The sequence below is a fragment of the Psammomys obesus genome, unplaced genomic scaffold (genome assembly GCF_907164565.1).
Source record: "Psammomys obesus unplaced genomic scaffold, mPsaObe1.curated_primary_1811, whole genome shotgun sequence".
Taxonomy (NCBI): Eukaryota; Metazoa; Chordata; class Mammalia; order Rodentia; family Muridae; genus Psammomys; species Psammomys obesus.
In genome coordinates, this window is record NW_026596079.1 from 10,176,126 (window position 1) to 10,201,192 (window position 25,067).

General features: G+C 40.9%; 1 protein-coding gene across 1 annotated transcript in view; it reads left to right on the forward strand.

The window, feature by feature from the left end:
• The window catches only part of Dnaaf11 (dynein axonemal assembly factor 11), a 139,346-nt gene that overhangs the window by 30,765 nt on the left and 83,514 nt on the right, over positions 1 to 25,067 (forward strand). Inside the window, exons 3-5 of the mRNA XM_055626549.1 lie at positions 2,439 to 2,516; positions 17,707 to 17,879; positions 23,261 to 23,487. Of these exons, the coding sequence (XP_055482524.1) occupies positions 2,439 to 2,516; positions 17,707 to 17,879; positions 23,261 to 23,487 (478 nt within the window). The remainder of the gene's footprint in view (positions 1 to 2,438; positions 2,517 to 17,706; positions 17,880 to 23,260; positions 23,488 to 25,067) is intronic.

A 25,067-nucleotide genomic window follows, 5' to 3' on the forward strand; every position in this document is an offset into this window, starting at 1 on the left:
TTTCTTTCTTTCTTTCTTTCTTTCTTTCTTTCTTTCTTTCTTTCTTTTTCTTTCCTTCCTTCCTTCCTTCCTTCCTTCCTTCCTTCCTTCCTTCCTTCCTCTTTCTTTCTTTCTTTTTTCTTTCTTTCTTTCTCACAAATGAAATGATGATTTTATTTGACTTTTTTGTTTTCATAACAATCAGAACTCTTGCTCAATAATAGCTATTTCAGAGATTAAAAGGTAACAGACAAATGCTGAGGATCAGAATCTGGCTGTAGTTAAAAATAAGACACTGTTTTTTTTTTTTTGTTGTTTTGTTTGTTTGTTTGTTTTGATTGCTGGCACACAGAAATCCCCAAATACCTTGACAACTTGACAACTGAGAGCTCAGATGTTGCTAGAGACCCTTTTGTAAACATCAGTACTACTAGAGTAATTGGAGAGGGCTTAATTCATCTTCAGATTCTTATTTTAAAAATGAGTTGTCTTGGCAAGGCTACACCCCCCCAGGTGGAGGTGATCAGAGACTATGTCACTGATTTCATGCCAGAGAAAGCCCCTGCTCTCTTTATTAGGGGCACCACTTGGAGACTGAGTCTACAGGCTAAATCTGAGCAGGGGTTTTAGGTCCTCTCCATGCATTGTCCTTGGTTGGAGTATCAGTATCCTCAGGGCCCCCAGGGCTCAGTTTATATGGATCTGTTGGTCTCCTTTTGGAGTTCCTGTCCCCTCCAGAACTTTCTATCTCCCCTTGTTTCAGAGGAAGACAATGCAACCAGTCCTGATGAGACATGATAGGCTAGGTTCAAATAGAAGGAGAGAGAGGACTTCCCCTATCACTGGACGGGGGGGGGGCATAGGAGGAGAAGAGGGAGGGAGAGTGGGAATGGGAGGAGACAAGGTAAGGGGCCACAGCCTGGATACAAATTAAATAAATGATAATAATAAATTAAAAATTTGCAAAAGAGTGGTCTTGCGGTACTGAGAACTAATTTGTTCTCAGATAAATTCGGCTATTTGAAGAGTGCTTAGAAAGTTATGTTTGCTATTCATAAGATCTCTGAGGAGAGAAGCATAAGTAATGACAGGAATGCCATCTTTCTTTTTGTCTGAAACAGTTGTTCTTTTAGATAAAGGGTAGTGATTTAGTGCATAGTTCTGGAACTGAATTCTCTGTTGACCTGAGTTCAACCTCCAGGCTATACATGATGAAGGAGAGATCTTATTCCCACAAGTTGTCTTCTGATACCCACATACATCCTGTGACACAATCACCCACACCCATACATTTGTACACAATACATAAATGCAATTAAATAACTGTTAAAATGTAATATAGGTGAAATGGCTAGCATATGCTATGGCAGATACAAAACAGTTAGCTGTGTTTATTATCACTATTTTAGAGACACTTCATTCGACAGTGATTCCTTGACTAACTCATATTTTTTTGTGTGGACGGCCCTTCAGATTCATTTAAAAAGATACTCTCATGTCAGGTTAATTTTGGTCAAGATAAAGTGGACTACAGGGGCAGTGGGCCCCTTTTCTCGGTTCCACCACCACAGAGTACGCTCTATTTGCAGCTAATTCCTTCACGACCAAACTTGATTTTTAAAGGGAATAAGAGTTCTGTCCTTGTTACCAACTTGTAGTAAAAACCGATAGGCAGTCCTGAAGCAGAGAACATTGGGTTTTCACCTGACTCTGTATAGTTGTGGTGTGTTCTTTTCTTTAGCACATGGCTGCTAGGAAATGATGTGGTCTGGTTGAGTTAAGCTTAAGTTCCACTGCCTTCAAACCTGAGAAGGAGATACTGAGTACTGGACACTGACCACCTAAATACTCCCAATGGAGTTAGAGATGGGTAGAGATGTGAGCAAACATTGGTACTCTTAAGAAGGAAAGGAGGGGGGAAATTGCAGGAAACCTAGTGTCTGTAGTAGTGGTTTGCTGTCTAGTTTTATGTCAACTTGACACAAGCTAGAGGCATTTGAGAAGAGGGAACCTCAATTGAGAAAATTTCCCCATCAAATTGGCCTGTGGACAAAACTGTGGTGGATTTTCTGGACTGCTGATTGGCACGGGAGGACCTAAATCACTGTGGCTATTACCACCCCTAGGCTGTAGGGCCTGGATGGTATAAAATATGAAGCGCAGTAAGCAGCACTCCTCTGTGGCTTCTTCAGTTTTATACCTTGAGAGTTTCTTCTGCCCTGATTTTCTACAGTGTTGGATTGTTATCTGGAAGTGTAAGAAGAAACAAAAATTTTTATCCCCAAGTTGCTTTTGGCCATGGTGACTTATCACAGCAGTAGAAGCTGCACCTGAGACAGTAAACGTCTGAAAAGCCAGGAGCCACACATAGCCCTTTACTTCTCTGTGTCATTGTCATGAGAAATTATAAAATAGTCTTCTCTCTCCAAGGTCAATTAATCACCTTATTTGTATTTCAGAAAATGTTAGCAAACTCAAGAAACTTGAATATTTGAACTTAGCATTAAACAACATTGAAAGAATTGAAAACTTGGAAGGTAAGAATTTTCCTGTTTTGTTTATAAGTAAAGAAAAACTTGAAAGTAGCTTTATGAAGTATCACAGGTACAAAATGTATACTACAAAATTATATTTTAATCAAGTCATGCTCATCTTAGTTCTTATAAAAATTCAAACAGTAAAGTGAAATGTAAATTCAAGTCCAGAAGTATGTTTTGCCCCTTCCTAGCTTGGGCTTCTTAACAGAGGGAGATGCAGTTGACATCTTGGAATATGTGACAAGTTGGTCTTTTGTTTTGTTTTCTATCATCAAATCATATTGCACATATCATTCTTAACATTTTTGACATGTATGAAAGAGAGAGCAAGAGAGAGCCTGTGGATATCAAAGAACAATTCTCTCCTTCCATAATATCGGTGCTGGAGAATCTAACTCTGGTTTGGCAGCAAGTGCCGAATTCTCTTTCTGGTTCTTATGAATTGTACTTTGAAAATTAATTTCTTCCTGGAAATTACCTCAATTTCTTGATATCTAAGAATAGGGACTGGAGGCTAATGCCATAAATACAGAGGGATTATCCAAGAACAGGGACAAGAGGCTGCATAATGGTGTAAATTCAGAGGGATTTTTCCGCAGATGGACATTTGAGGATTCTAGTGCTTTGCTGAAATAAGCTGGCGACAGCACTCTTCAGCTCTTTGTGCCCATTTTTCCCCTCCCCCATTAGGGTTTTATTTAGACTTGAAATGCCTAGGCTTAAATATGCACATTTTGGAATATACTGCCATTTTTTTTTCTGAAAGCTTGTATCAACTTCTCTTTGCACCTGCTGGTCCACGTGAGTGTCATTTCTGTACAGCTTCACGAATGCCTCCCCACAGTAAAATGCACTCGGGAACGCCACACTGCTTTGCTTTGTGATCCTTTATTCATATTGATCTTGGATATGCTTATGGCATGTTGATATTTCTTCTTAGGTGAATTCTAAAATATTTCCTATCTTTTAGCCAAGTTTTTGATTGATTTGGAAAGTATACTTTTATATATTCTGGGTCTTAAGCCATTGTCATGTGGTACAGATATTTTTCTTTGATATACCACTTTTTGTGTATTTCAGTTATGACATTGGTTTGCAGGAGTCTTATACTCTAATGTACTAAACTATCAATCTCTTGTAGTTTCTAAATACAGTTTATCTTGTGTTAAGTTCTACTTTCAATGTCTTAATCTTTCATACATGTCCTCTCTAATCCATATCAACTTTACCATGAAAACTGAACCTAAAGATAATGTTTTCTCAAAATTCATTATTATGAAATACTTGGATCACTCTTTAAAATTGAAATATAAAGTATATTCCATAAAACTGACCATTGTGAACGCACAATTTAGCAGTTTTTGGTACACTTCTATGTTCTAGAACATTTTCATCATGAAAAAATAAACCTCATATAATATCATTCAGCAATTGCACGTGTGTTCTCACAGCTCAAGATCACCTTCTTTCTTTAATATAATTTTTTATTTTTTACAATTTATTCATTTTGTATCTCAGCTGTAGCCTCACCCTCGTCCCCTCCCAATCCCGCCCCTTCTCCTTATTTCTGAACATAATGCAAGTGGACCAGCACCAAATGTGACCTTTTGTGTCTGGCTTCTTTCTTTAAGGCACACTGTTTCCCAGTTTCCTCCATTTCCTCCAGATTTCAGTACGTAATTTCCTTTTATGGGTTAAATAATACTCGACAGCATAGAGATCCCACATCTTGTGTCTGCTGGGTGATGGGCATTTGGAATGCTTCTACTTGGGGAGCAGCCTTACTAGGCCACAGAGGAGGACAGTGCAGCCAGTCTTGATGAGACCTGATAGGCTTGGGTCAGAGAGAAGGGGAGGAAGACCTCCCCTATCAGTGAACTCATAAGAAGAGGGAGGGTATGTGAAATTGGGAGGGGTCGAGGGAAGGAGCTACAGCTGGGATAAAGAGTAAAAAAAACTATAATTAATAAAACAATAAATTTTTAAAAGTGAATACATTGTAATAAATAAAAATAAATAAAATTTAAAAATACAAAAAAAAATTTTTTCACTGATGGCTCAATGAGTAAAGTACTTTCTATCAAACAGGAGTTTGGGTCTCTAGCACCCACTATATATTTTTGAATTATTTTTCAGTTGCATTTTAGGAATTAAAACTAGTATCTTATTTTATGACAGTCTAGATCTAACTAATGCTACGTTAGTTTCAATAGTAAACAAAACCTTGCTTTTGTAGTCATGTTTCTGTTTTCCATTTATTGTAGTCACCACAAGCCATGTCTTTATAGATTACTCACTTATCAATGCAGATTTGTAATTACTGGTTTTAGAGTCATTTAAAGATAAGCCAGAAGAAAATCAAGTACCAACAAGATGAGTTTATATTGCCTTTTACATTTACGTCTGGGGTACATTTATCGAGGATCCCTTTTTTAATATTTGAATTTGAAGATTTAATACCAATGGCAGAGAACAGGTTCTTAAAGATCAGATCACTATCATGAACAAGTGTTTTAATCACTTCAACTCTTTGCTGCATCATCTTCAGCATCACTATGGATGTTTTCTATCTCTGAACATATGTCTCCATAGGACATCATTGACTTTGACCTTATTAATCCCAAACACAGCCATTGGGTCCTTGCTTCTTTGATAGGTGTTGGAGGTGGGGGATTCTTCTGGGTAGCTCTCTTCACTTTCTAAAACACCTCCTGCTGGTCCCCTCCTGTTGGTTTCCACTGCTGGCACACATTCTTGGTAGGCAACGCTGGCTCACACTGCTGCTTCACACTGCCTGGTTTGCCCTGTCTATGCTTCCCAACTGCCAACCCTATTGCAATAATAGGCTGTGCACTGGGCTGAGTTTCTTTTTTTTTTTTTTAATTTTAATATATTTTTTTACATTTTTTAAATTAATTACACTTTATTCACTTTCTATCCCCCCGTAAGCCCCTCCCTCCTCCCCTCCCGATCCCACCCTCCCTCCCCCTTCTTCACGTATACCCCTCCCCCTTCTTCATGTATACCCCTCCCCAAGTCCACTGATAGGGGAGGTCCTCCTCTCCTTCCTTCTGATCTTAGTCTATCAGATCACATCAGGAGTGTCTGCGTTGTCATCTTCTGTGGCCTGGTAAGTCTTCCCAGAGACTCATACTCCAACCAAATACCATGCATGGAGATAACCTAGAACCCCTGCACAGATGGCAGTTTAGTGTCCAAGTAGGTTACATAGTAATGGGAAGAGGGACTGCCTCTGACATAATCTGATTGGCCTGCTCTTTGATCACCTCCCCCTGAGGGGGCAGGGGAGCTGAGTTTCTTGAATAACACTTGTGATCAACTCATCAACTAAGGCCCCCACAGTCCATGGTCTTAACAAGTGATTCATGGAGTTTGCTCAGCCTTTTGTCTGTGGCTCTTCCGGAATTTGGAAAGGCAACATCTTGATCTTGTTTCTTGCATTTAGCAGTCAACGCCTCCAGCTGATTGAAATCGTTATCTGCAGATCCAGTAGATTGGACTCCTCGGCCTTCCCCTTTGAGAGCAAGATCGGAATAGCTTTTACATGCTGCTGTGGAAGGCATTCTGGGCCTCAGCACCAAGTAACCACCCAGTGGTTTGTAGCCCTGGAGTTTACCACTGTGGCTGCAATAGCCTCACCCACAACAGCTGACAGGCTAGTTTTGATATTTTCATATGAATTTGAGCTTTTCTCCAGTGTCTTCATTTCAATCCAAAAGATTCTATTTAATGTTTTTCTGTGTGGTAGGTCTTCCTTGAAAAAAAAATCTCAGTTTTTGTTTACTTGTAAAATAAACATTTTGAAGGGTAGTTTTCTAGGTAAAGAATTCTTGACATTTTTTTCTCTTCCTTACTCTTTTTTCTTTGTTCCTCCTATTTTATTTTCTGACATCCTTTCTTTTTCTAACCTCTTTCTTTCTCTAATTATTTCTATCTTTTTCTCTTTACTCCTGTCCTTCCATGCATCTTAAGCTGTATAGCTATTTAAACTGGTTTGTCTTTTTATTCTGCAGTCTGAGACATCTCACCAGATTTAAATCCAGAATAATTATGTTAATTCTTTCTCATTCTAGAATTCATTTGCAATTAACCCTTTGATTTGGCCACAGTTTTGATCCTTCTGACCCACTCCTGTATTGATTGCTGCTTTTCTGTAGTATTATTGTTATTTGATAGATTAAATATCATCTAACTTTTTTTGTAGTTAGAACTCTTCTATTTTCTGAATGCCTTCTTTTTATTGCTGCTTCCTATTCTGTGCTATTTTCTTTAGGCAGTAGCTCGATGCTCTCACAGAGGATCTGGTGTGCCCAGTGGCTGGTGTGGGCTTACAGCTGTGAGGTTCAGTTTTCCCAACCAACCTCTCTTCTCCATGTCAGGACTGGGTGCCCTGTGAGTGGGCGGAGCATGTTGACTGGCAGCCTTGCTGCAGAGTGAGGGGGTGGAGCAGAGACAGGCAAGCTGTGCTGCCACCCCATTCCCATCTGTCAACAGCTAGAGCCGGGAGGAGTTCATTTGGGACACAGTGGGTTTAAGTCTCTTTGCCTCCCCATGCAGAAAGACTATCTCAGTGATCTAACAACAGCAACAAACGCACATTGTTCCTTTTGAACTTCTGTCCTCAAACCCCAAAATTTCCATTCTCAAAGCCCCAAATTCAGAATCAGTACTGAGATTCAGAGCTCCATCAGTGCCTTCCTGTTTTAGCAGAGTAGTCAGCCACTGCTGTTGTTCATGACAGCTCTGTCACTGTTAGAATGACCTTTACTCAGCATGTATGTTTATGGTAATATATTTTATGTAAGTGTCAGAAAGTTAATGACAATTCTCACTCTTCTGGATTATGTAGGATTTGTTTTTGTTGAGAGGTGTTGCAGGACTGGGGACTTCCCTTTTACCAGATATTCTGATCATTCACCACTAGAGGGCAACATCACTGCTATTGTGTTTTGAACTTTGCAAACTGTAGTCAGCAGAGTGCTTCCAGCCTTTTGCTGTTTGGTCAGGTGTCTGTACCGTGCCTCCCATCCTGAATGGGGAGGAACTGGGTACAGGGTAGTTTGGAGATGTGCATATTAAGATTAGTGGTGTCTAGAGGGATGATAAAGAGAGAAGAGATATCTTTTTATTTTTATTCATTCATTCATTCACTCATTCATTTTTTTTGCTAGCATGCATGTACTTTTGGTTTGATTTGAAGGGCTAGATGTGAGGGAAGAGGAAGATGGATGTCTGTATTCAGCCCATCTGCTACAGTAAATCTCAGTCTGATTTTGAAAAGGAAATGGCCTCCCTTCCACCCCACCTCTCTCCTTTACCGAGGTGGCAGAGAAGAAGAAAAGAAGAAAGAGGAAGAAGAGAGGAGGGAATGGAAAACAAAGCAAAGAAGCCTGTCTCAAGTTATCTTTCCCCCTTTCTCTGTTTAGGATTAACCAGGGTAGAATGGAGTGACCACTCCTCCTTCCCCAGAGCCATCCTGCCCTAACCTGAAGAGAAGGGAAAGGCACTAAGTGTTTGCCTTCCTAACTAAGGTAGCCATATTGTTGATTGCAGTGGCCTCAGATCCATGGGGTCAGTAGCTGGTCTTTTTCAACAAAGAAGGCAAGGGGTGGAGGAGAGGATGCTTTCTTGGCAGGGGAGGTTTGGTCAAGTTTGACCTCATCTACAGCATAGAAAACATAGTTTAATTTTTTTACATTTAGGCCAATCTAAGCAAAAGAGAAAAAACAAAACAAAACAAAAAAATACATGGAGAGTCCTGAGTCCTTCATCCATAAAACTGTAGCAGAACTCTAAACCATGAAATTTTCATCTTGTTGGAATGTTGGAAACCAGCCTTTTCTTACATTAAAGAAAAATAGCATTAAAAGTTTTGCAGAGTCTCCCAAAGTATCAATGCCAAGTGTCAATACAACACATGATTGTCACCTCACAAGTAAAAAGAGATTATTCTGAGCCAAATAGTAGGATCGTGACTGAGAAATTACTTAGAAAGATTTCCCCAAATGATGTGTCCAAAGTGGAAGTTTACTTGAACTTCTATAGTCACTGAATAAAGTCATTTATCAAATGTGTTATGGAGACATCAGGCCAATAGATTTCAGCAAAGAAAGCATGGAAAACCATGCTTTTCGATGCTGTCTTGTGACTTTTGAATTGCTGGAAGCTCATGATCTGATAATTTCATGCATTCTGAATGTTTTGCCTGGTAGTTGAAAGAACATTGGGTCAGATACAGAAGGTGAGTGATACAGAAGATGGCTTTGAGGGGACTAAAGATAGCTGAGGCAATCAGGCTTTGTATCTACAGTGTTCCAGCTCTCTGCAGCCTACAGGGCTCTAGTCAGTCAAGCAGCCACCGTCCATACAAGTTCATCCTCTCCCTGGGGAGTTTAGTTCGCAGTTGCACACGCATCACATTTTGGGTGTTCAGATGTTTTATGTCCTAAGGCATTAGGACAGCTTAGGGTGTGGTAGCATTGAGTCTGAGTGGGCAGTAAGACAGTCTTTAGGAGATAGCTTGTCCCCCGGGCTGATAAGGATTTCTTAAGACTACCTTGCAGACCAGAACTCATAACACGATCAGTGGCGCACACACTGCCCATGACTATTTACTTATACACATCTCTTGCCCCTTGTCCCATGTTTGTTTGTTTTCTGTTTAAATTTAAAGCTCTGTCAGCATGTCAAAGTTAGACTTGGAGTTTTTGGACCTTTTCACTTCCCCTTCCAACATGGTCACTAGGCTGAACCCCCCCCCCCCCTTACTCTCATCTTTACTCATTACTATTGTTTTGGAACCAGTGGCTGATCAGAATCTGCTGGGGCTGTTGGAACTGGGACTTTAGTCCTAAAACTCATGTTACTTTATGAACTCAGGGCCTAGGTTAATTTTATGTAATAGGTCATTATTTTGTGAACCAGTTTTAATCATCTTTTCATAGGTAATTTTATCATGTAAATATACAATTTAATACACACATATGTATATATGCATATATGTAATATGTAGAAATAAACTGTTAAACCAAGATTATTTGTGTTAAAACTTAAAGATAAAACAAACTAAATTTATTGTTTTTAAAAAGAGTATCCCTTTCCACCATTTTGGATTCAAGTTCAGTCCAGGTTAAGCTATTCCCAGCTTGGTGGTGACAAATGCTTTGATTTATAGACCTAAATATGTTTTGCATAAAAGTTTTAGTTTGGGAACTTTAACATAATTGTCTTAGGGTTGCTATTGCTATAATGTGACACCATTACCAAAATGCAAAGTCAGGGAGAAAAAAAGACTTATTTGGCCTATACTTCCAGATCATAGTCCATCATTGGAGGAAGTCAGGACAGGGGCTCAAGCAGGGCTAGAACCTAGAGGCAGGAGCTGATGCCAAGGCCATGAAGGGGTGCTACTTACTGACTTGCTTACTCTGGCTTGCTCATCCTGCTTTCTTATAGAACTCAGGGCCACCAGCCCAGGGATGGCACTACCCACAATGGGCTGGGCCCTCCCCATTGATCACTAATTGAAAAAGATGCCTTGCAGCTGGATCTCATGTAGTCATTTCCTCAACTGAGGCTCCTTCCTCTATGATGACTCTAACTTGTGTCAAGTTGACATGTAAAATCGGCCAGTAGAAGGATGACGATGGTGATTATGATGATATTTTAAAGTAGCCAACACTGGCAGAAATTCTTTTTTTTAATAATTTATTTTTTATTGATTTTTTGTGAGTTTCACATCATGCACCCCAGTCCTGCTCATGTTTTATCCCCTCACGACTGTCCTTCATTCTTATAACTCCTCTCCAAAATATGCAAACAATCAAACAAATAAACTAGCATTAAAACAAATCATAAAAAACATCACATCGTGGAAGCTGTAGTGTGCCACAGTGTCCCACAGTATAACCCTGTATCCACACATTTTCATTTGCAAATGTTCATTACAATGCGTCATTGGTCTGGTTCAAGAGCTCTGTCTTCTGTGACACCATCAATATTGGATCCTCATCAGGATTTCTCCCAGTTATCCTGCTGTTGCCCCGTGTCACATAGATCTTGGATTGGCTCTTTCATGTGTCTCAACCATTCACAGATGATATAGATTTTGGGATGAGCAACTCAGAGCCCTGTATCTGGACCTGGGTGGTAGCTGAGCTGGTCAAAGCACCTGCTCTCCCTTATCTGCACTACCAGGGGTAGCTCTCCTGTACTGCTCCAGCTAGGCCACCCAATGCTGCCAATGGCAGGAGGCAGGGTCAGCTTTCCTGCTCTCATGACTTTGGGGCTGGCTTACCCACACCAAGGCTTCCAGAACCACCTCTACTGTGCTGACCAGTCAAGGCATGGGCCTACTATTCCAAGTGCTGCAGCCTACAAGGGTCTGAGCCTGCTCTCCTGCTATCATGCCCTCAGGGCGACTCTCCCTACTGCTCCAGGCAGTGATGGAGGAAGAGAGCATCATATAAAACTCACACTACCTCACTACAGAGGAGTAGCCTGATCAGCTCTCCCTCACTCCAGCCTTCAGCACTGGCTCACCACCAGAATCAGCTATGCTGTGCTGTCCAGGTGCTGTGCAGAGTCCTGCTTTTATGATTGCTGCAGCTAGTGAGGGGCAGGGATAGCTCCCCTGAGCTCATTACCCTGTGGGCAGCTTTCACAACTGCCAGAGGTGGCAAGGGTTGGGGGTATCATCTGCTGTGCCGCAGCAGAGAGTGGCAGAGTCAGCTTTCCTATACTCATGCCCTTGGGGCCAGCTCGCCCACACCCACACCACCAGGGCCAACTTCTCTTTGCTGCCTGGGAGAGGAACAGCATCCACTTTTCCCACGTGCTACAGAGCATCACAGCAGTGAGGGGCATCTGCCCTCCCTCTGACCGAACTGATATAAGACCAGCACCACCAACAAGGTGTCTCTTTGCCCATGGCAGCACAATGCGGGTAGGGAGAACAGAGATTCTTATATTCCAGTTCAGAGCTGCTTTTCAGGAACAGAGATCTGAGTTCAAGCCCCTGCTCAGCTGTGAGAACACTGGTAATCTCTTGCTTCATAACACTTGTCAACATCATGGAACCAAGTGTCACCATTAGCAATCTGACCTTAAATAGTAATCATCATAAATCTCTTTCTCACAGGCATTGTGTTGACGTTAAACAAGACACTGCCATTTTGTGGATAAGCACATTATACACTTGCAAAGCATTTTGATATCTTTTCATTGTTATGTGTTGTATTCATGTATGTACTCATATGTATGTGGGCCCATGTGTGCATGGAGGTCAAGGGAGGGCATCACATACCCTTTCCTATTGTTCTTTATTGAGACAAACATTTTTATTAAACCCATAGCTTGCTTTATTTAGCTTGGAGTGGACAGTAAGACAATAAGACCTCCTGTTTCCCCTCTCTTGCCCTATGGTTGCAGGTATGATGCATGGCAATGCCTAGCTCTGTATCAGTTCTGGGGATTCAAAACACAGGTCCTTCATACACTCTATCTGTCAGCCCTTTAATGGTTTCATTAAAATATGTTGGTTATAAAAACAGTTTCACTGTGGCATTTCAATGCACTTCAAGGTGCGCAGCACACTTTATCTTCCTCTCCTCTCGTAATTAATAGCAGAGAACACCATGTCTTAGCATTGTGTAATTTTCATGAATTTTCTTCTATTTGTATATAAAATATCAGATGTAGCCATATGACTCTTCCCTCCCCTCCCCCCTCCCCTCCCCTCCCCTCTCCTCCTCTCCTCCTCTCCTCTCTTTTCCTCTTTTCTCTCTTCTCTTTTCCTCTTTTCTCTCTTCTCTTTTCCTCTTTTCTCTTCTCTCCCTTCTCTTCTTCTCCTTTCCCCTTCCATTTCTTCTCATTTATCTATCTGAGATGGAGCCTGTTATTGTATCCAGGGCTTGCCATTTAGGCTTGACTGGCTGGCTAATAAGAGCCCAGGATCTACCTGTTTCTACTCCACCTCTAGTAATGGGATTACAGTTGAGTGCTACTGTGCCCAGATCATGCGAGTTCTGAGGATGTGAATTTAGATCCTCATGCCTATTCAACAAGCATTTTATAATCTGAGCCATCTCTCCAGCCCTGATTAACCACTTTCACAAACTAAGCATGAAGCTAGTTTTCTATATGTGCTGACATATTTTTAGTATCTATGTATTGGCTATAGCATCACATCCAACAGTAACAGTAATCTAGTGGCACTGATGGTATTTGACCTACATTCAGCCTTGCCAGTTCTCTTTCCTTTACCTCAGCTGCTCCATTATCTTTAAACTTGTATTTTTCCTAGTTTTCATCTGGCCAAGTAACTAATCTCTCTAGTGTCTAACCTGCTCAATCACCCATTATCCCCTTCCTCTATCTTCATCATTCTCTTTACTCTTCCTTTTTCTTGTGTCCACCATTGCCTTTTTACTTGCCTCAAATATTTCTTAACCTTTTATACTGTGCTAAAGAGTTTCTTGTATTAGGCAAAACAGTTTTTAAGACAATTTCCCAATGTACAAGGAGCTCTGATTATAACAAAAAAGATAAGTTATAGGTATTCAATCACATTACTGAAAAATATCAGAAAAGACAAAAGTTGTACAGATAATTAAATCATTAGAGAATGTCTAAATGTCACAAAAGAACCAAAGGACAGTCAGTATCTAATTTGTCACTCTGCTTTATAGCTCCTACATTTTATATTTTAGTTAATTAAAAAATGATGGGAAGAAATTATGTGAACATCTTGTCCCTTATCATACTTTTATGTGCTGGTTTTAATACATTCATTAATGATCCTGCAGTTCCATTATTGCACTTGGATGGTATTTGACTTTAATCAAGAATGTCACCTACTCCACTTCCCTGTTTATTATTTCTTACATCATTTTAGATGAATGGATCCTTGATTTATTCAGTAGATTATGCCACTGTGCTAAGTCAGTAGATTGTGCTATTGCCATTTTTTAGTTTGATGTTCACATTGTTCTAGCATGGCCAGAGCAGCGCTTCCGAACAGACTCCCATGTCCTCATGTGCTTGTCACAGTCTCAGAACATTTCCTTGCTTTGTGGGATGTCAAGATACTGAGTTCTCTCTGTCACTTATCTACTTTTTTCATTTTCCCCTTTCAAATAGTCTTGTTTTGAGTGGGTTTAGAAGATTACTTTCATTATTTCATACAAAGTTAATAAGAATCAAAATTAGAGTGCTTATAGTAGGTTTACTAAATAAGAAATATGTGAGAAAAATTGGGAGGAGTAGTGTCATTGTCATCAGTGGTTTAGCCACTTATAAACTGCCCTTGTAAATGACTGCCTACAAGGTGGAGTCAAGTCCTGAAATCAAGGAAAGATGAAGGGGTAAAGAAAACTATCATGTAATAATTCGGTTCCATTATCTATCTTTAAGAAATGAGGTCTAATTGCAACCATCCTGAAGATTCCTGATAAGCTAGGGCCAGACGGAAGGAGGGGAGGACACACCCTCTCAGTGGACTTGGAAGGGGGCAGGGAGGAGATGAGGGAGGGAAGGGAGGATTGGGAGGGAAAGCAGGAGTGGGCTACAGCTGGGATACAAGTGAATGTATAAAATTATTTAAAAATAAAAATATTAATATAAAAAAAACAACAAAAAAAGTCCAGCTAATAAATCAGGAGACAACCTGCACCCCCCCCCCCAAAAAAAAAGAAATGAGGTCTACTAATGAAACTGAAAACCTTCTGTAAAGCAAAGGACACCGTCATCAAAACAAAACAACTGCCTAAAGATTGGGAAAAAATCTTCACCAACCCTATATATCAGTATATATAAAGAACTCAAGAAGTTAAACAGCAACAAGTCAAGTAATCCAATTAAAAAATGGGGAACAGAGCTAAACAGAGAATTCTCAATAGAAGAATATCGAATGGAAGAGAAACACTTAAAGAAATGTTCAATGTCCTTAGTCATCAGGGAATTGCAAATCAAAACGACCCTGAGATTTCACCTTACACCCATCAGAATGGCTAAGATGAAAAACCCAAGTGACAACACATGCTGGAGAGGATGTGGAGAAAGGGGAACCCTACTCCACTGCTGGTGGGAACATAAACTTGTACAACCACTTTGGTAATCAATCTGGTGCTTTCTCAGACAATTAGGAATAGTGCTTCCTCAAGATTCAGCTATACTGATCATCCCTGGAGTTTTGACCTGCTCCATTTCTGACCAGGGCCGGTTCACCCCTCCTTAGGCAACTGGGTGATCCCCCAATCTCGGGAGGTCACCATATTGATGCCGAACTTAGTGCAGACACCCAATCGGCATAGCGCACTACAACCCAGAACTCCTGGACTCAAGCAATCCTCCTGTCTCAGAGTACTTTGTAGCCAGTCCTGAAGATACCTGATAAAACAGGGTCAGATGAAAGGGGAGGAGGTCCTCCCCAAGCAGTGGACTTGGAATGGGGCAGGGAGGAGATGAGGGAGGGAGGGTGGGATTGGGAGGGAATGAGGGAGCGGGATATAGCTGGGATACAAAATTAATAAAATGTAACTAATAAAAAAAATCCAGCTATACTCCGAGGCATATATCCAAAAGACGCTCAAGTATACAACAAGGACATCTGCTCAACCATGTTTGTAGCAGCTTTATTTGTAATAGCAGACCCTGGAAACAGCCCAGATGCCCCTCAATTGAGGAATGGATACAGAAATTGTGGTACATCTACACAATGGAATACTACTCAGCAATTAAAAACAAGGAAATCATCAATTTGCAGGGGAATGGTGGGAACTGGAAAAGATCATCCTGAGTGAGGTATCCCAGAAGCAGAAAGACACACAGGGTATATACTCACTAATAATTCGATAGTATACATATAATATAGGATAAACATACTAAAATCTGTACACCTAAGGACGCTAATCAAGAAGGAAGACGCTGGGTAAAGATGCTCAATCCCCATTCAGAAGGGCAAAGAGGATAGGCATCAGAGGAGGGAAAAAAACAGGGAACAGGACAGGAGCCTACCACAGAGTGCCTCTGAAAGGCTCTACCCTGCAGGGTATCGAGGCAGATGCTGAGACTCATATCCAAACTTTGGGCAGAGTACAGGATGTCCTATGAAAGAAGTGGAAGATAGAAAGACCTGGAGAGGTTAGGAGCTCCACAAAGACAGCAACAGATCCAAAAAGTCTGGGCACAGGGGTCCTTTCTAAAACTGATACTCCAGCCAAGGACCACTCATGGAGATGGCCTGGAACCCCTGCACAGAGGTAGCCTATGGCAGTTCAGTATCCAAGGGACCTCCAAGGTAATGGGGACAAGGACTGTCTCTGACATGAACTGATTGCCCTGCTCTTTGATCACCTCCCCCAGAAGGGGGAGCAGCCTTACCAGGCCACAGAAGAAGACAGTGCAGCCACTCCTGATGAGACCTGATAAACTAGGATCAGAGGGAAGGGGAGGAGGACCTCCCTTATCAGTGGGCTGAGGGAGGGATATGGGTAGGGAAGATGAAGGGTGGGATTGGGAGGGGAAGAGAGAGGGAGATACGGGGGGGATACAAAGTGAATAAACTGTAATTAATAAAAATAATTAATTAAAAAAAGAAATGAGGTCTAACTCACTAAATGGGACAAGATTGCAGAGCTATGAACCAATCTGAATCAAGCTTATTTCGCTAACATAGACAAGTTTACTTCAGGTTAAATATCCACAGGAAACCATCAGAAAAATGGTGTCAACAAAAAGCATAGGGGATGAGGATCTACAGACGTTTGGAGAACTAAGTTCACATAGGCTCAGGATGCATCAACTTCTTGGATTTAATCTTTATATATTGAAGGCCTTAGAGTTTGCCATGTCATTTCCACAAGCATTTCAATCACAAATAAAGACAGCCTTTATTGAACCAAGCCTATTGGGCTGCCATGTAAATCAGGTCAGCCTTCCCTTAGTTCAGCAACAACTACAGATAGTTCAGAAGGAGGCTATACCGCCTTCTTTCCCTGCAGGCACATCTGAAGAGTGCTTACTGTAGTCTTGTATCATAGTGTTACGGAAGCTCTCTTGGGTTGCGTGCTGTGTACTTTATTTGAATCTCCTCATCTCCACAACTCCTGTCAACAAACAGTGCTGCTCACATCATTGAAATTCTATAGACAAGAAGGCTAAGGTTTGTTACTTAGCCAAGGCCAATATAGCAAGGATGAAATAGAACTAGGATTTGAACTTATTTATGTCTGTCTAACTCCCAAGTCTGAACTATGACTTGCCAAGTTCCTCTGGAATGAAAGAGAAATTAACTCAAATTCAAATTTGAGTTTTATTTCATTTACCAGAGCACTTGGCCATTTATATAATGAAGATTGAATGACTCAAACTCACTGTATAACTCTTCTTGTAGTTTACCCTTTTTATATTTCTCAACACGACTTCACAATATTTTATTCTTCACTTTTGGTAATAGTTCAGTTTTTGGTGGCTTTAGAGCTAGAGGACTACAAATCTTTATCCTGATGCATTGCTTTTAAGAGATGTCCTTTCTTCGGTGTGTGTGTGTGTGTGTGTGTGGGGTCATTTCCAAATATTGTTTCCTTGGTGAAATGTCCTAAGTTCCTAGTAAAACGCTCAAGAAGGCAGATGCCAAGGACCATCTCTGTATGATGCCCACACTAGCAGCCATGGATTCATTGCTTTCTCTGTGTCAGATAATGAGCAAATCTAAATCTTAATCAGCCTGGGCTTACAGATGCTAGCTGGAAATGGTCCTTCCCCTGCCTGACCAAGTGTCTGAAAATAAGGAGAACTGTAGATTTAAAAAGTAAGACAAGACTAAGAATTTGATTTGATGTAATCCCAGCACTCAGGAAAGCAGAGGCAGGTGGATCTCTGAGTTCGAGGTCAGCCTGGTCTACAAATTGATCCCAGGACAACCAAGACTACACAAAGAAACCATGTCTCAAGAAAACAAAGAAACAAACAAAACCCAAACCAAAAGCAAACAAACAAACAAAAAAAGAATTTGAGGTGAGATTTCTGAAAAATCACTCACTGGTAAGCAATGCAAATAACTAGAAGATTAAAAATGTTAGTATCACATCTATTATTTGCTATCTCACAAGTTTATTACTATTGACATTTTCTCTGGTTTTCACTCTTTTCTCTCTCTTCATCTCTATAGGATGTGAGTGTCTGACAAAACTTGACTTGACTGTAAATTTCATTGGAGAGCTGAGCAGCATTAAAACCCTGATACACAATATTCACCTGAAGGAACTCTTCCTCATGGGTAACCCATGTGCTGACTTTGATGGCTACAGGCAGTTTGTGGTGGTGACCTTACAGCAGCTAAAGGTATGCTCAAAGTAAAGATGCAGAAAGGGGAAAGCAAGGAAAGAAAGAAATACACAGAAAGATGAGAGGAAGCAACCACAGTAATTCCTGTTATCTTCTTGGAATGAATTGTTAGGCAAAATTGGTTGCTTCAGAGATTGGAATATGCTAAAGAATAAAATTGCATTCTTTGATTTTTAAACCTTTGACATTGTTTTTGAAACTTCAGCAGATCTTTAAAAGTAAGTCACATATTGCTCTACTGTCACATCAAAACACTGAACGTAGCCATTTATTGACCAGTTGAGGCATATTTTGAAGCACAGCCTTCATTACTACCGATATTCACCGCTGTAGTCCCAGAAATTGAGAGGCAGAGAAAAAGCATTAGGACTGCAGCAAGGCCAACCTGGACTACACAGTGAGTTCCAAAGGATCTGGGCCTGCACAGTGAGACCAGCCTCAAAGCATCAACAATAGCCAAACAGTCAAACCAAGGTAAACAGGTTGCCATAGCCTGTCCTTAAGACTTCTGAACTGGGTCTGAATGGCATGGGTCACAAGATTTACACATCTATCAACCCATGGGTGATGCTTCAGGACACTGACCTGAGGAGCGCTGTTCTTTTTTGTGTGTCTAGCGAAAGCAGTTGCTTTCATGTCCCCCCTCTGTTCTCACATCAGAACAATAGGAGATTTATGACACCAAATGTACAAGGGTTTCTTGTGTACATCAAACAACAGGTCATTTCTTCAGCATCTGGGTATTAATGTAGTTCACTCCTGATACTACATGGAGATGTTGTTCAGATCTCATTCCAAGCCTGCAAGATTGCCTCCCAGGACTAGGTGCCCGTCATGAGCCCCAGCAGGTTTTAATCTGTACTTCCGACTTATATTCAGGAAGTCCATATTTTATTTGCCACCATATCCCCCAAATTTAATAATTTTAGAACTAATATTATCTAGAATAATTTTAGATCTAATATTTAGGAAAAATGTGATTCTAGAGTAAGTATACAGCTGAGAATATTAAAGGGAGAATATTAGTTTTCACACAAGTCCAAATTTCTTAGCTCATGTGTGGCTCTAGGTTTCTGAAACATCCATTGGCTTAGTTTTCAGAGGGTGTTTGCTCCTTCATCTTTTTTTTTTTTTTTTTTTTTTTTTTTTTTTTTTTTTTTTTTTTTTTTGTAGTTGGGAAATCACTGACTGCTAGATTCTAGAACACATTTCTTGTCATGGAAAGTTTCTTAGACTATAAAAATGATCTGGGTAATTGAACCTAGCATAAGAGATAAATCATTTCAACACACAAACTACATGTCATCATCACACGAAGTCTTCATAGAAAATGAATGGTGTGATACAGAGCATGCTAGAAGTGGGTCCTGGAGACTGAAGCTATGAGTCATTGGTAACATGAAGGAATCATGGTTAGACTGCGTCACACGGCCACCACAGCTGAGCTTGTCTGTGTCACTGTGGGCCAGAGTTGTGACATTTCACTACCTACTGAAAATGGCCATGTGTAGTACAGGTACTCTGTGCCTGGTGTCTCTGTCTCGGACCCACACAGGAAGGACAGTGAAGCACATTAGAGACAGGAAGTCAGGACTCAAAGAACTGCCCCTCCTGACACACCAGGCCCGTGGAACTGGAGGGCCCTGCACTCCCTGTGTCTGACTCTGAGTCTCCACCATCCACCACACACACTCTCACTGCTCCTCTCTGAGTAAGCATAAACCATTGGAAGGAGTCTTTCAGGAGACTGCCCTCACTCGGCTTCTACAGCAGGCCATCAGCACCTGTGAAAAATAATATTGGTAAGTGTGTTTGCTGATACTTAAAAATTGAGCAGAGCACTTTAGAATCTTAGTTACCATTTCCCTGATAGCCTTTGAGGTTTGCTTGAAAGGGACTGTGGTGGCAGATGTGTTAATTTGCTAGGACTGTAGTGCGAAAAGCCTTGTCTATCTGTGGCTTAAATGATGGATTCATCACATTGTCGAAATGATGTTGTAGAAAAACAAGCTGAGTGGTGTCCCTCTCAGGTCTGAGAGGGAGACTCTAGGACTGTCCCTTAATTAATAGACTTGACTGGCATTGCTTGGTCCATACTCTCCCTGCTATGCTCTGCCTTAGTCTTCTCAGTGTTCTTAGGCCTCTGTTCTTTCACATGGAGTTCTTTTTGTAATGACACCGGTTATATGAGATTAAGCCCACATCACTCCAATATGTTTTTTTTTTTCCCCAAATGAATTATATCTACAATGTACCTATGTTCAAATAGTCAAATGTTGAGGTCCTGGGGTTAGAACTTTAACTTAGCCGCTAAGAACAGAGGAGATACAAGGAAACCCAACCTTTTCAAGAGTGTCCTGAGGTCTGAGTCCTGCAGGTAGTGAAGGGGCACTGGCCTTGGTAGCACACAGCCCAGTGTTACTCACGGCCCTCCCTGTGAGCTGCAGGCCTTTTTTATTTCACCCATCTCTAGATGGATGTTGATGTCTCCTACAGAGCAGTGAAGCCCCGAGGCAAGTTCAGTTGCTTTCCTCTGCAGTGACCCATGCACAGATATCATAAGTAAGCATGGACCCACCCATGCAGTTATCACCAGTAAGCTCGTATCCATGCACGGTTGCAGTCAGTCAGTGTGGGCCCATGCAGCATGGGCACATGCACAGTTTCTGATGCATGCATAGGTGTCATCACTAAGCATGAGCACACTGCTGTTCCGGGTGCAGGGACCCTATGTGGAGGAAGGTCAGGAAGTGCTCAAGTTTCCACTGCCCTTGCTGCCTAGTTCAGAAGGGGTTATTTGGACTTGGAGAAAATGTAGGCCAATTTTGAACATTGCCTAACAGGAACCTTTCAATAAGTGAGGTCTGTATGGTAGGTGGCTGGGCAGAGGGCCATATGTCAAACCAGTTCTCTGTATGAGGCCTTCAAGCTGAAACGTAATAGAGGGACCCTTTGTCATACTCATAGAAACAGTACATCTGAATGAATAAAAATTTAAGACATGTATAAAGACTTCATAAAATCAAATGTGCTGTAGATATAACCAAGAACATCACCTTTCTTCCTGAAGTTCATCAGAATCTTAGGTTAATTTTCTTTTAATTTAGCCAGAATCTTCCAGTCCAATCCAAAAAACTGTATAATCCCTATTTATGTTAATGTTTTATAGTCTCATTTACATAAATAAACTAATAGTTACTTGAAAATTTACACATTGTGCTTGTTACAGAGATTTATTTTATTTATGTCATGATTTTATTCAGAATTTTCCATCTTGATTAGACCTTAACTCTAGCTTAAACTCAATTGCTTTTGGAAAGCACTCCTTTGGGGAAGAACTGCTTATTACCTTAAGTGATGGCAGCAACTGGGATAAACTTACCAGCCTGGCCTCAGTCTTCATAGAAGGATGCTAAAAAAAAAAAAAGAATCTCTGAAAAGCCTTCTACTCCTCCAGTATATTTCTGTACAAATAGCATGTAACATTTCTTGAGATATCCATTATGAAGCTCTACTTTAAAGATATCTTTCAAAACTAAATACTAGATGAAAGCCATAAATTAATAAATCTTAAAATTAAAGACAGCAAAAATCAAATAAAATATCTAACTAATAATGTATTATTATTATTATTATTATTATTATTATTATTATTATTATTATTTTACTTTGGCCACCAGGAAGCTCAAAACCAAATCTACAGCCTAGGTATAGCAGCCACATGAGTCTCATGAAAATCTAATCTCTTCGTTATCATTTTGATCTGTAATATTGCTTATCTTACTAGTTTGAAATTTTCTACTCCGTTAAATTTGATTAAATTCACTTTGTGATGGTTCCCTATTCCTGATTCAATAGGTTAACAAAACTGTAGTGCTTTAAAACAAGGCAAATTCTCTTTAGGGTTCTGAAGTTCAGCCCTTTGAAATGGCTCCCTGGGCAGAAATCTAGGTGTTGGCAGAGCTGTCAGTCATCCACGGGTGGGCCAGGGGAGGCATGGCAAGGACACCACCTGCTTTTCTGTTTGCCAACTCTAGAGGGCGCCTGTTCCTTTGTGTTTATGGTTACTTCTGGGTTTTCAAAGTCTTCACCTCCTTCCCTGGCTCTGATGCTTGCGCTTGAGCTCCCAACTTTCTTACTTATAGGTTCTCCATACTCCAAGGGGGACCCATCCGCTCATCTGAGATTCTTGACTACATCACGTCTAAGTACCTTTGACCGGATGTGGTGACATTCACAGGGACTGGATCCCAGGCACCGAGGACTTTGTCGGCCAAGAGCATCAATTTAACCCTCCCACCTCTTCCCGTGGGACTAGGCTGGGCTAATATATCTCTTTGAGCTGGAAGCTTTGACATTTTGCATTTTAGTTAGCATTTTGGCTTTACCTTTTGCTTCTGCGTATAGGAGAGGGGGCGTCATGTACTTGTGTTTTCATGTGGGGGTATGTGGGAGTGTATCTGTATGTAGACAGAGGTCAGAGGACTAATTCAAGTGTTCTTCCTCCTCAGGAGCCGCCTTCTGTATTTCTGTTGTTTGTTTTTACACAGGGTCTCTCACTGGGACCTGGGGCTCAGCAATTAGGCTAGACTGGCTGACGAAACAGCCCCAGGGTCTAACTGTCTTCGGCGCCTCAGTGCTGGAATTACAGGTGTGCACCAGGACCCTGGCTTTTTACCAGGGTACGAGGGGCAGGACACAGACCTCATGCTTGTGCAGCAAGACATTTTCTGACTGAGCCATCCTCTCACGCTGTTTAATTTCATTTAATTTAACACACATACGTAATGTAAACACCGTCTATAACAATGAACACTTTGTTAACATCTTCAAGGGAGGCACGTGAGCTGATGTGAGTGGGAGCTCCTTGTGTATGGTCCTTTCCGGGAAGAGACTTAGAGGACACTATTGTTACAGGAGCTGTCATTTGATTAAAGCACCAACTTAATAGAGTGAGCAGTTATAAAATTAATAGAAATATTTTGAGAGCTTGTCATTAATTGTTTTGACAGAAGACCTGCTTATTTCCAGTAAGGTTTCTTTGTAAACTATACTACTTGAATGAAATAAGCATTGATTTAGACCAATATTTCTGATATTTCACATTAGTTACTTTGTTTTAATTCTCTGTTGCTATGGCATTATAATTTCTAATTTAAAAATATGTCAATCAAAGTTAACTTGGGGCTGACCCTCCTTTCTCTCCCTCATTTTTTTCTTTCTTCCCCTCCTTCCTTCCTTTCTTTGCAAGTTGACATAGTCTGGCCTTCTTCTCCTGGAAATCCTCCTGCCTCAGCCACCCAAATGCTAGTTACATGCATGAATCACCTTGCTTGGCATAACTGAATAATTGTACTGTCTGTTGCTCTTTATTTAAGTGGTTGGATGGCAGAGAAATTGAGCGTTCCGAAAGGATCCAGGCATTGCAGAACTACACAGCGGTTGAACAGCAAATCAGAGAGCAGGAGAAAGCTTACTGCCTTAGAAGAGCCAGAGAGAAAGAGGAGGCTGAGAGGAAACTCGAGGAAGAACAGGGAAGTGGAGACAAGAAGGAGAGCAGCCCTGGCTTTGACGGGTGTCGGTATTCGGACACCTATGCTTTTTGGTGTGTATGTAGATCAGTGATTCACATTCTTGTTCACCCCCATTAAAACAGCATCAGTATTTCCTCTCCACAGTGTTCACAGCATCAGTTATGTTCCAGAATATAACATTACAGTAAGCACAGGATATGAATAACCATGTTATGATTCTAGGAGGATATCTTCCCTTAGAAAAATTGCTTTTCCCAACCAGCAACTGGCATTTGCATGTGAAATTATCCCCAGAGAAATCTCTCTAAACATGGACAGGAAAGATGAATTAACAGGTGTACCATGATTTCAAAAGCAGGAATAGTTTAAAAAGTTAAATGCAAATCACCCAATTATCAAATGAATAATTCTGATTGCATCATAAAACATTCTATTTCATGAGTTATATAGTGAATACATTTTCAATGTGATTAATAACCCTCTAATTGATCTTTTATGAATCTGAATTTTTCATGGTATTTATTTTTAGCAAATCACAACTATAGACCCTATTTGCTTCCATATAAAGTTTTAAATATTTACATAATATATTTCTTAAAATTGAGAAAATAATAATTATAAAATATTGCAGAAGTATACAAATGCTTTACAAACAATTAAGCAAAAAGCTATTGTTCTACCACCCAGAGAGAATAAATGAAAGCTGTTTGTGTGCTTGCAGTGAATCTTTTAGAAATGACGAACTGTCAGGAAAACACTAGATGCCTACTGAATAGTCTTGTCTTCTGTTCCCCTCTTTATGCTCAGTGATATCTGCTGCTCTGAATCCTGCACAGACTCAGCATATATCTTAATGTAGCCAGGTCTGGTGGCTACTCCTACCATCAGCATTTGGAAAGCAGAGGCAGCAAGTCTCTGTGAGTTCCAGGTCAGCCAGGGCTACCTAGGTACATCTGCCTAAAAAAAATACCCCAATTTAGTTAAACTTACTGTTGTAGTCTTGTCTTGCTTGTGAAATATGTATGTGGACTCTAGCTTTGTCAGCGATGTAGGCTATGGTATCCCTGATCTATTACTGAGTCATGGGCTTAGTTAGGGAGGAAAATGAAGTTGCCCCTGGCCCCTGAGGGGGGAAAATGATCACTGAGATTCAGCGACTGCAGGAAGGGGAGACAAGCATCTTCCCTCTCAGCTTAATGGAGCGGGGAAAGGTGGGGGTGAGTTGCAGCATCTAGACAGCAAAGATGCAGAGAGGAGTCTGCCAGCATTTCACACTGTGCTGATGTGTGTTGGGAGGGACCGGGCTTGAGGTGTTGTAAAGGGAGACTACCTAACAGAGTGCTCTTCCCAAGAGACCCTGGCCTGAACTGTCAGTGTCACAAGTGCCAGAGTTGTCCCAGAGGATCAGCCAAGCACAGTGACCACCTACCTCAGCAGCAGGCAATTGGAGAACTCACAGTTTGGACAGAAAAGCAGCACCACCAAGGTTACAGAAGCAGTGGTCAAGTGACCTATACTCACTTACTTCTCCTACGAATCCTCCCAGGCCAAACTTGAGGCTGGAGAATCTAACCAGGCATAATTATGGGTACAGAGGTCACACACACACACACACACACACACACACACACACACACACACACACACACAC